The 11,386-nt window shown below is 46.2% G+C and overlaps 2 protein-coding genes across 4 annotated transcripts in view; both read left to right on the top strand.

Annotated features, from left to right (window-relative positions):
• MTMR11 (myotubularin related protein 11) overlaps positions 1–1,998 on the top strand; it is a 7,712-nt gene extending 5,714 nt beyond the window's left edge. For all 3 annotated transcript variants that reach the window (XM_008585579.1, XM_008585580.1, XM_008585581.1), the window contains 3 exons: positions 311–493; positions 929–1,222; positions 1,535–1,998. In XM_008585579.1, coding sequence (XP_008583801.1) covers positions 311–493; positions 929–1,222; positions 1,535–1,681 — 624 coding nt within the window. In that variant the 3' untranslated portion in view covers positions 1,682–1,998. The remainder of the gene's footprint in view (positions 1–310; positions 494–928; positions 1,223–1,534) is intronic.
• A 1,186-nt stretch (positions 1,999–3,184) lies between these two features.
• On the top strand, positions 3,185–7,561 carry SF3B4 (splicing factor 3b, subunit 4, 49kDa). The gene is made up of 6 exons (XM_008585578.1): positions 3,185–3,263; positions 3,721–3,849; positions 4,095–4,637; positions 4,963–5,169; positions 6,776–6,949; positions 7,144–7,561. Exons 1-6 carry the CDS (start codon positions 3,230–3,232, stop codon positions 7,329–7,331), a joined length of 1,275 nt encoding a protein of 424 aa, XP_008583800.1. The 5' UTR covers positions 3,185–3,229; the 3' UTR covers positions 7,332–7,561.
• Positions 7,562–11,386: the final 3,825 nt, after the last annotated feature.

Genomic DNA, 11,386 nt, shown 5'->3' with positions numbered 1-11,386 from the left:
ATCCCTATATAGGGATCTGAACCCGTGGACTTGGTGTTATCAGCACCGCACTCTACCGAGTGAGCCACAGGCCGGCCCCTGAGAAATACTTTCTGAAGTTTAGTCTTGATTTGTTTTATAGGAAGTGAGATTGGAGTTTGGGGGGCAGTGCGGGGGGGGGGGGGGGTTGACACTCACTCGCAGGACTAGACTTTTGCCCTACATCTGGTTCCTGGAATAAGAGGTGAGTTTTATGCTTTTGTCTCTAGATCTGGGAGGATTATATTTTTGCGTGTGTGTAACCATCCATTTTCTTGCTTCCTCTGTCCAGTTCAACTCCTATACACAAGTCTACACTCCAGAGTACTCGCAGCCCTCAGCTGGGAACTCTGTTAACCTACAGCTGTCTGTCTGGGACTGGGATTTACGCTACAGCAATGAACAGATACTACAGTTCCATAATCCTGGCTATGATCCAGAGTACTGCCCAGGCTCCTGGCTCCCTAAACAGCAGGTGAGGTGTCTAAACTTCCTAAATTGCCTTAACTTTCCTACAGGCTCATGCTACTAGATGGGGAGAGGTAGAAAGACAGTGAGTTCATCAGGGTAAACTACCCCACCCATCTTCTGCAGCTGTCACTAGTAGTCCCTATCCCCAGGAAGACTGAAGTCCTAGACTACCACAGAGGGCATCCTTTTTGTCTTCCTCATTTCTGTTTATTAGTTTTCCTGTCTCATTTTGCAAGTTTCCTTAAAATCAACTTTAATCAGTCCTGAGACTGATTAGGTGAAGCCTAATGAGAGCAGAAGAGTTCTGAGAATGAGGCTTGTAGTTTTAGTCACTAGGGCAATGAGTGGGTGGCAGCTGGACACCCCTTCCTGACCCAGATGTGGGAAATTGGGGTTATCTCGTTTCTCAGTTACCAGTTGGTTTCCCTTTCACCTTTAGCCAAGCTTCATGGTTCCTGGACCCCCCAGTTCTGTGTGGCTCTTCTCTAGAGGGGCCCTGACCCCACTGAATCAGCTCTGTCCTTGGCGAGATAGTCACTCCCTCCTGGCAGTCTCTTCTCGTTGGCTCCCTCGACCTGCTATCTCCTCTGAAAGTCTGGCTGACCAGGAGTGGGGGCTTCCCTCACATTGGGGAGCTTGCCCTTTACCTCCAGGGCTGCTGCTGCCTGGATATCTGGGACCCCAGATCAGGCTCTGGAGACGCTGCTACCTGAGGGGAAGGCTTGAGGTCCAGGTGAGAAAGGAAAACAGGGATTGGGAGTGGGAGAAAGGGCTTGACTGCTGGACCTGATGAACAGGAGCTAGAAAGGCAAGGGGCTGGGGGTACTGTGAAGTGAAGTACCATTCCTGTTGATATCAAACTGGGAAGGCTTGGGCGTACAAAGGCGGGGGACGGGAGGAACTACTTGGAGTTTAGATTAAGTGTAATTTAGGGCATAGTTAGGGAAAGAGAATTAAAGACACCAGAAGTAGCGAATAGATCTTAGAAGCAGAGGGCTAGAGCTGCAATAATATTCCTCTCTGCCCCTCTTTGCCCCCTTTCCAGATGGGCCTCTCAGCTCCCACAGTCTCTGGCCTCCAGGATGAGCTATCCCATCTTCAGGAGCTATTAAGGAAATGGACACCAAGAATATCTCCTGAGGATCACTCCAAGAAAAGAGATTCAAATACCATTCTCTCCCAATCCCGTTGAAATTGCTGGCATTCACGAAGGCAGGGTGGAGGGAGATCTGGGATGAGGGAGGGTTCTAATTCTATTTTTCATATCTGGCCTTGCTCCCTCAGCTTTCATACTCCAGCCCTTAAACAAGTTCACTTAGGAGACTTCAGTTTCCATTGCAGATAGTGGTGCTAATCTTCTCCAACTCTTCCTGTCTTGTTAGGTTCCTGAAGATATATTTTTTTTTCCTGTGATTTGAAGAATTAAGCGGCAGAGGGTTAGCTCAGTTGGTTAGAGCACTGCCTTTAACACAAGGTCAAGGGTTCAGATCCCCTTACTGGCCAGCCACCAAAAAGCAAACAGACAGAACTGAGAAACAAAAACAATCCAGAATGTAATCGCTTTTTTTTTTTTTAAGGGCAATTCTGTCCCTTTTGGGTAACCTGCTGTTAAATTGTGAGATCAGATTCGCTGTTCAGCAGTCCCAACAAGGGGGCCTAAAGACCTCATTCTCACCCCCTCTTTGCTGCTTAACTCCAATTTTTATTTCTTCCCTTATAGTCTTCTATGGGAATGAGGTGGATATGGGAGACACCCTGTCTCAGAATTCTAACTGTATATTTTTGTAGTGGCATTTCTATTTAAGGAGCTCATTAAAGCACAATATTTATACACCTTGTTGGCATTGTTTCTTGTGTTTGAATAAAGGATCTTAGGTAGCAACGAGTGGTGGGTGGGGGGTGGGTGTGACTCAAGAGCGAAAGGCACCCACCATATTATTGCTAAGGAAATAAGGGAATTGGGTCAGATGAGGCTCTGCACAATTCACATGCAATGTGGGTAAAGGGTTCTCTTTTTCTCTCTCCCGTTAAAAGTTAGATGGGGCAAGAGGACATCAAGATGTTGTTGTTGTTGGGGCCGGAGTGTGTTCTGGAGCCTGAGACTGAGGTCTCTTGGCTTCAGTCCCAGCCACCTCGCAGCTTTGGTCACAGCCCACCTCGGAGCCTCAGATCCCCTCAAGCCCCTATGCAATAACTACTGAGCAAGCTCAGACGTCACTCCAGCTCAGACATTCCGCAGTCTCCTCTCCTGAGGGAAAATGAAATACCTCGAGCCCAGGCCAGGGCTGTGAGGTCAAATCTGTACGAAGGCTGCAGGCCGGGATGGAGGGTTGCCTCCGCGCTCGAAGGCAGCCGAATCCTTGGGTCGGGGGTTCCTCAGCACAGTAACAAAAGGATCACTCGGCTATAAAGTTTTGTTCTTTTAGCTTTCGAATATACGTTTGGGAGCAGTGTAATTCTTTGGCGTCTAGCACTGCTTTCAGAAGGTCTGAGCGTTTCCGTCCTGCCCTCTTCACCATAACCGCTCGCACTAGAACCTCGGGGAAAGAACAAAGTCCCAAGTACTCTGCGGCTTGAGCCGCGGCAAAATTCAGCGGCTCCTAAGATGGCCGCGGCCACCTCCGACTCCTCCTCCGCGTGGCTCCGCCCACCGGCAGCCCGCCTTCGCCCCGGAAGTGGAAGTAGTGAGCGAGGCCAGGAGGCGGAGCCGCTGCTTGGAGACGGCGGGAGTTCATTCGCCATGGCTGCCGGGCCCATCTCCGAGCGGAACCAGGGTAACTGGAGGGGACGAATCCGGAATGAGCCCAGGGGGTCTGGGAGGCCTTGACTAGGGCCAGGAGAGACGCCGCCAGGGCGGAAGATTGGAACTCCCCCCGGAGGGCGCGAGACCAGCCCCGGTGCCTGCTGGGGTCGAGGTGGCCGGGTGCAGGCTGAGGCCTGTAGGTGTGATGCTTCTATGTCCAATCCCCTGCTGCCTTCCCAGTTAAAAAAAAAAAAAAATTCCACCGAGACACACAATTTGCAGCAGAACTCTAAATTGGACTTCAGAAGATTCTCTAGGTCCTGGGAAGAGGGAGGTTTAAGGACTTAATCTAACGTCTTTTTCTTTTGGCTCCTGCCCCCATCCCTACCCCCAACTCGCCCGCCTGGGTTCCATCGTCATGTTCCCGTCACCTCCTTCTCTCCTGTCATAATCTCACCCCTGCCCTAATCTCCTGCGTCCTCCTCCAGATGCCACCGTGTACGTGGGGGGGCTGGATGAGAAGGTTAGCGAACCACTGCTGTGGGAACTGTTTCTCCAGGCAGGACCAGTAGTCAACACCCACATGCCAAAGGATAGAGTCACTGGCCAGCACCAAGGTGAGTACAAGGCAGGATTTATATATTGAGGCAAACTACTCCTGGAGGCTCCCAACAGTATCCGTGACTGTTTTGGAATGAGCAATCTAAAGATTTCTCTCTTACGTCTTAGTTCACTGTTTGTTTCTGGAACCATTCTCAAATGAAGTGAGGTTATTATTTCTTTTTCTTTGTGATTAGAGGGTGGGTGAGTTATACCCCATTTTGAATCTCTTCACTTAACCTCCTCTTCTTCACTTCCCCAGGCTATGGCTTTGTTGAATTCTTGAGTGAGGAAGATGCTGACTATGCCATTAAGATCATGAACATGATCAAACTCTATGGGAAGCCAATACGGGTGAACAAGGCATCAGCTCATAATAAAAACCTGGATGTAGGGGCCAACATTTTCATTGGGAACCTGGACCCTGAAATTGATGAGAAGCTGCTTTATGATACTTTTAGCGCCTTTGGCGTCATCTTACAAACCCCTAAGATTATGCGGGACCCTGACACAGGCAACTCCAAGGGATATGCCTTTATTAATTTTGCTTCGTTTGATGCTTCGGATGCAGCAATTGAGGCCATGAATGGGCAGTACCTCTGTAACCGCCCTATCACTGTGTCTTACGCCTTCAAGAAGGACTCCAAGGGTGAGCGCCATGGCTCAGCAGCCGAACGGCTTCTGGCAGCCCAGAACCCACTCTCCCAGGCTGACCGCCCACATCAGCTGTTTGCAGATGCACCTCCTCCACCCTCTGCCCCCAATCCTGTGGTATCATCATTGGGGTCTGGGCTTCCTCCACCAGGTAGAGTTTTTCATTCAAAATATGTCTGTCTTGGGGTTGGGTGGTGGAAGGGGCAGGAAGAAGAGAAAAGAACATGAAAAGGGGGGACATTGAGTTACTCAGCAGCGGGTGATGAGAAGAGAATTGGGGGTGGGCGATGGTAGTGCTGAAGGAAGTCGTTGGGTTTCTCCAGGAAGCTGAATTTGTTTGAATTGTGTAACATTGTTTTTAACTTTAGAGGGTGGGAGAAGCTTACCCTGCCTGGAGAGGATAGACTGGGACAGGCTCTTTAACGATATTCTCTCTTCATTACCATGAACTTTTCCTTCTTCCATTTCTTGTATAGGCATGCCTCCTCCTGGCTCCTTCCCACCCCCAGTGCCGCCTCCTGGAGCCCTCCCTCCTGGTATACCCCCAGCCATGCCCCCTCCACCTATGCCTCCCGGGGCTGGAGGACATGGCCCCCCATCAGCAGGAACCCCAGGGACTGGACATCCTGGTCATGGACACTCACATCCTCACCCGTTCCCACCAGGTGGGATGCCCCATCCAGGTAGGTGTTCTTTGCTGGTAATGGGAGGGATGAGCTTGGTGGAGGGCTCTATCACCACTCATCCTGCTGCCCTTTGTTTCTCAACAGTAACAGTCACAGAGCTCTCATTTTCTTCAGACATTCTTTTATAAAAACAAACTTAAAATACTTTATTCTGTTTACTTTAACAACTACCACCTTCTCCATTTTTTATTTAAATTTTTCTCAAGAGTGGTCTATACTTGCTATTTTTTGTCTCCTTGACTTTTACTTCTATTCTCTCCTCTGATTCCACTGCAAAGCAGTGACCTAATTGCCAAATCTAGGGGACACTTCTGCTTCTTACTTGGTTTGACCTCTGCTGTACTTGAAACTACCCATGTCTACCTGTTTGAAATTCTTGTCTCTTTTTGTTTCTGGTTTTCTGGATCTTCCACCTGTCTTGGACTCCTTAATCTCAGCCACTTTGATCAGCTTTTTCACTTCTTGTGCCTAGATTTTTGTGCTTGATTCTCTTTTCTGCATATATCCATAGTTTTAATTACATATACACTGATGCCTCCTGGATCTGTATCTCTAGTCCATGGTTGTTAACAATCCAGACCCTTAATCCTACTGCTTAGTGGACAGCTCCACTTTTCTACCCCTCCCTTTTAAACCTATTCTTCTTCTAGTATTCTCTGTTTTTAGGTGCTTAAGTCATAAATCTGTGAGCTATATTTGACTATTCCCTATCACCCCACTCTTAATACCAAGTTTTATTAATATCTCTGACATCTGTCCCCACTGCCATTCCCTCATTATTTCACATTTAATTTATTGTAGTAATCTCCTGTCACTTTGACATCAGTTTTCTGTACCTTTGATCTGTTATCACAGACTAATTTTTCTTTCTTTCTTTTTTTTTTTTTAAAGATGACCAGTAAGGGGATCCCTTTATTTGGTGTTGTCAGCACCACACTCTCCCAAGTGAGCCACAGGCTAGCCCAACAGAGTAATTTTTCTAAAACATAGATGTTCACATACCCTTGTTCAGAATTCTTCTGTTGTTCCCTTTTAACTACAGAGTAAAACCCAAACTTGTTACCATAGCATTCAAGGCTTTTCATGATCTGGCCCTTGCCCATCACTCCCATAACTGCCTGTTGCTCCTGATTACTGAGTTACTGGTATTTCCTGGAACATACTGTACTGTTTGACACATCTATGATTTGCACATGCTAATCTTTCTGCCTGGGATGGTCTATTCCCATTCCGTTATCCTGAAAAATTCTTATTCATCGTTTAGAATTAGATCTTTGCTCAGACAGTATGTCTGCCACCTTCCCAAATCATATCAACAGGGTAATCACTCTACTTGTTAAAACTTTTGCATCACTATTACAGTGCCTAGATTGTGCAAGGAGCAAGTGAAGTGAATAAGGGAGGAGTGGATTGAGTGGTTGGTTGGTTTGTACTGTTGGAATGAGGTCATGGATAGGGGCACTTTTTACCAGACTTATTTTTCATACCCTTCTCTTTCTGATGTCACTTTCTCATTTTGCTCTTTTCCTTTCTCCATTTTCTTTACCTTTTTCCCTACTTTCCTTTTGTCTCCTTTCTCCTTGTGTCTGTCTTATTTTCATAGGAATGTCTCAGATGCAACTGGCCCACCATGGCCCTCATGGCTTGGGACACCCCCATGCTGGGCCCCCAGGCTCTGGGGGGCAGCCACCACCACGACCACCACCTGGAATGCCTCATCCTGGACCTCCTCCAATGGGCATGCCCCCCCGAGGGCCTCCGTTTGGATCTCCCATGGGTGAGTAGGCTTTAGCCAACTCCCTCATTCTCACATATCATATTCTTATAGCTTCCTTTGTCACAGCCCTTGTCCTATGCTCTTTCTTTTACATCTTTACATTTCTTTATATTTCTTACTGTCTCCCTATCATCTCCCAACATCAACTCTCTCCTGTTTTTCACTTTTTCTAACTTTTCTTTCTTTTCTTGCAGGTCACCCAGGTCCTATGCCTCCACATGGTATGCGTGGACCTCCTCCGCTGATGCCCCCTCATGGATACACTGGCCCTCCACGACCCCCACCCTATGGCTACCAGCGGGGGCCCCTTCCTCCACCCAGACCCACTCCCCGGCCTCCGGTTCCCCCTCGTGGCCCACTTCGGGGTCCTCTCCCTCAGTAAATTCTCATTCTTCTTCCTGTTATATCTTCCCAGTATCTTTTCCATTTCTTGGACCAATGAGGGTTGCTGTAGCTCCTTGGGGCTAGGGCACTATTTCCTCTCAGCGCCTATCCCCCTTTTTTATGTAATTTTCTTCACAGGAGGTTTTGCTTTTTTTTTCCTTGTCGTTGGTCCTAAGTGTTTTGCAAATATACAGAGCAAATAAAACTAAACTCCTTGTTTATTCTTTATGGTGTTTTCCTTAGCAAAGTAACTTTTCTCTTTCTCTAAGAAGAGATGGCAGGGCGTTGGGAGAGGAATGGTAAGGTAGGTGCAAGAGTGTTTACTCCACATTTTACAGGCTTATTCTGTAATGTGTTGTTGCAGTTGATGGATTCAGCTGTGCACTAGAGCAATTGTGTCCTTACACAGAGCTAATTTATCTTCTAGTTTATAAGATGGGTACCCAGTGTCTATGGCAGAGGATTATTGTATTGAAGTGAGAGCAGAAGTAAAGTCCCTGAAGATATGCTAGCAAAAAATATGAAGTAACAGATATGTACAGTCAATTACGTTTCAGTTGGAAAAAAATGAAGTAATGCACAAAGCTATTCATTGCAGCACTATTTGTAAAAACACTAGATTGGAAACAACTCATATCCGTCAATAAGGGACTGGTTGAGTAAACTGGTAAATCTACACAATAGAGTACTGTGCATCTGTAAAAAAGAATGAGAAAGATCACTACATCCTGTTGAGAGATCTCCAGGTTATATTATGTAAAGAAAATACAGTGTATAGTGTATATGTATAACGTGCCAACCTATCTGAGAGGTGGCACATACATGTATTTGCTAATATTTAAAAATGGAAAGATAAACCAAAAATGAATGGAAATTGATACTACTGGGAGGAGGGAGGAGATATGGAGGGAAGTTAGGTTTCTCTGAGTATACTGTGTGGTTTTTGTTTGGAACCATGAGGGTACTTCAAAAAGTTCATGGAAAAATAGAATTAAAAGATCATATGAATCTTTTCATGAACTTTTGGAAGACCCCTCATATAAATGTCTTACAGAATTGCCAAAGTTAAAACAAGTAAATTGGGACAGAATAAATGTTCATTCTTCTGTTCTTTACAACCAGACATCTCAGATAAGGATATTCTATCTTCCCTGTTTTTTTCCTCATCCTCAGTTCTTTCAATCCTAATTTCCATCACGTTTAAATCTGAGCTCAGAGACTTCAGTGGACCAAATCTGAAGGCCTTTTTTTCTTTGTTAGTCTTGTTATGTAACCACTTTCTGGAAGCTTCCTCTTCAGCTATATAACCATGAAATTCCCTAAACTCTAGGCAGGAGAAGGTGAACCTGGCCCTCTATTGTCTTCTTGCATCATTCTCATTGATTTAACATGTATGGTGTCTACAAAGGTTCTGTGCTGGTGGCAGCTGAGGATGCAAGATAAGCAAGGCAGTTCTGCTGTCAAAACTGACAGATAAGTGATGGTTAATGAAACAAAATATTTTGAGAGCATGAGGAAGTATCTAACCTGACATGAAAGCCCAGGAAAACTTCCCAGGAAAAAAGTGATACCTGAATTTAATCTTAAAGGAAGGGGTAAAAGCTTCCCAGGCAAAGATGAAGCAACAGCTCATTCCAGGTGGACGGGTTGTTTTGGAGCAGAAATAAAACTGGTGTTGGAGGCAGGCTGTGGTCAGAGCCAGTTAGGGAGCTTCCACAGATCAGTGCTTCTCAGCCTTTTTTCACATCATGGCACAGAATCATTTGAAACAACATTGTGGTAAAGGGAGGTGTCTACTTCAGGCTGGAGGCTACTGGCTTGGGAATTCTAGCTGCCCCAGATTGATATGCGTATTAGATATTCTTGTGATGTTGAAGAGGCAGATAGAGATTTTGAGTTTGGGCTTGATGAAAGGTCTGGACTGGAGATATAAATATGAGAATTATTAGCATATAGATGATATTAAAGTCGTGGGACTGCCAGAGGTGAGCAAGAAGAAAGTGCGTAGAAAGGAAGGGCCCAGGATGGAGCCCCCAGAACTCTAATGTTAATGAACCCAGCAAAGGAGACCGAAGGAGTGGCTAGTGAGGTACAGGGGGCTGTGACACCTGGGAAAAAAGATTATGTCTTCCCTCAGAACTTAGAAAAATATATACAAACTTTCCTTCTAAGAGTACAAGATTTGTGGCTGGCTGGTTAGCTCAGTTGATTAGACTGTGGTGTTACAACACCAAGGTTCAGGGTTTGGATCCCTGTACTGGCCAGCCACCAAAAAAAAAAAGATTTTTATTTTAGCGAGTAATGTATCAGTGTCTCAGAGTATACAAAGTCACCTTGAAGAGAAGAAATGGCTTCCTGCCAGCAGGTCTTGGCTATAACCTAGTTGAAAATATTAACATTTAAATAAACAATGTGTCAACCGGAAGAGGGGTCAGCAATGAAAACCTAGTAAAGGAAGAGTCTCTGAGGCCCACATGGGCAGAGGTGTTCCAAGCACCGTCCTGGAAAGAGTGCTTTAGCCATCAGATTTAGAGAAGTCCAGGAGCATTGGCAAGGCTGCCGGTAGCTTAGAGGTGGGGGTAGAGAATTGTTGCCAAGAAGAGTTTTCTGGACCCATTGGCATGACTCCTTATCGGGAATGGCCAGATGCCATTAAAGATACAAATCCTCCAGTTATGTCACTGTGCATTTATACATTGATATGCTGACTTGGCTTCAGGGAGAGAATGTATTGGACATATAAACATGAGTTTTCAGTATGAGTGATGGTTAAATTTTTGTGGTAAATAGATATTTATGCATTATCGCTTTATACTTTAGTAAATAGTAACCTTTGTCGTCACAAACAAATACTTAAAAGATCCAGCTTTGAATCTTGCAAAGCCCGGGCGCACATTCCTATCAGTGGTTGGCAAGTGTTGCTTGTGAGATCTCTTGGGACACAGCCTTCCAGCCTTCTCCATATAATATATCTCAGTATTCTGAAACCTCCACATTTAGTAAAGCAGAATCAGACACTATCAGATCTGAAAGGGACCTGATATAGCATCTAGTTCAAACACCCCATTTTCCAGACAGGAAACCTGAGGTTCACAGTGACAGAGAACTTGACCATGAGCCAACAGCTTATTAGAACTGAGAACCCATATCAGTGCTCCTGGTCAGTGCTTTGTCCAGAATATCCTAAGGCCTTACCTGGAATAGACATATTCAGGATGTACATCCCCATACCACCACACACCCTCTCATCCCTGGAGCAGGGATGGTCACCAGTGTCACCAAATGGTATGTCTTGGATCTCTGAGTCCAGGTTATGGGTGTGGAGGCAAAGGAAAGAACTAAAACCAATTCACTCCTTTCTGCCCTGGAAGCAGAAGTGTGTGTGTCTGTGTGTGTGTGGGGGTGGGGTGGGGTGAGGAGACTAAAAGACAGTGGGGAAGGGTATCGAGGGGATCCCTTCTTGAGTCATTGGGTCAAATGGAAGGGGAGATGTCCTGCTGGTCAGGCTTCTAAAAACCCCCTCAGCTTCTCCAATACCTCTGAACAGAGGAGGATGGGGACATCTGCACTGTAAGTAAATAATCCGGACTGTTTCTTGAGGAAAGAGGTAGCAGGATGCAGGAGTCTCTGCCTCTTGCAGTTCAGGATAGAAACCACCCTTCTCTCTGCCTTCTCTAAAATAGCCAGGTACACTTGGAGTCTGAGCACTCCGGATTTGGGAGAGAGTTGGGGGAAAGGAATCTGGCTGGGAGCAGTGGAGAAGGGGAAGGGAGGTGTTTTGAAGGCAGTAAGAACCCCTGAAATTAGTGGGTCCTGCCATACTGGGACTGGGGTGCTCAGGAAGGGCTGTCTCATTACCACCTCCCTTTCTCTTTTCCCACTTGTCTTCCTAACATCACTATTCTGTCTTTCCTTAGTCCTCCCATCTTTTACAGGGAAGGGGCTGGGAAGGGCTGTGTGTCATTTCCAGTTGTCCCCTGAATCCCCCTCCTCCTCCCCAGCCCCTTCGGTATTTCTCCCTAGTGCCTTGCCTCCCTCCCCCTTCTTCCCCCC

Source organism: Galeopterus variegatus, unplaced genomic scaffold, assembly GCF_000696425.1.
Source record: "Galeopterus variegatus unplaced genomic scaffold, G_variegatus-3.0.2 Scaffold3622, whole genome shotgun sequence".
NCBI classification, from domain to species: domain Eukaryota; kingdom Metazoa; phylum Chordata; class Mammalia; order Dermoptera; family Cynocephalidae; genus Galeopterus; species Galeopterus variegatus.
This window is presented reverse-complemented; position numbering and strand designations above follow the sequence as displayed.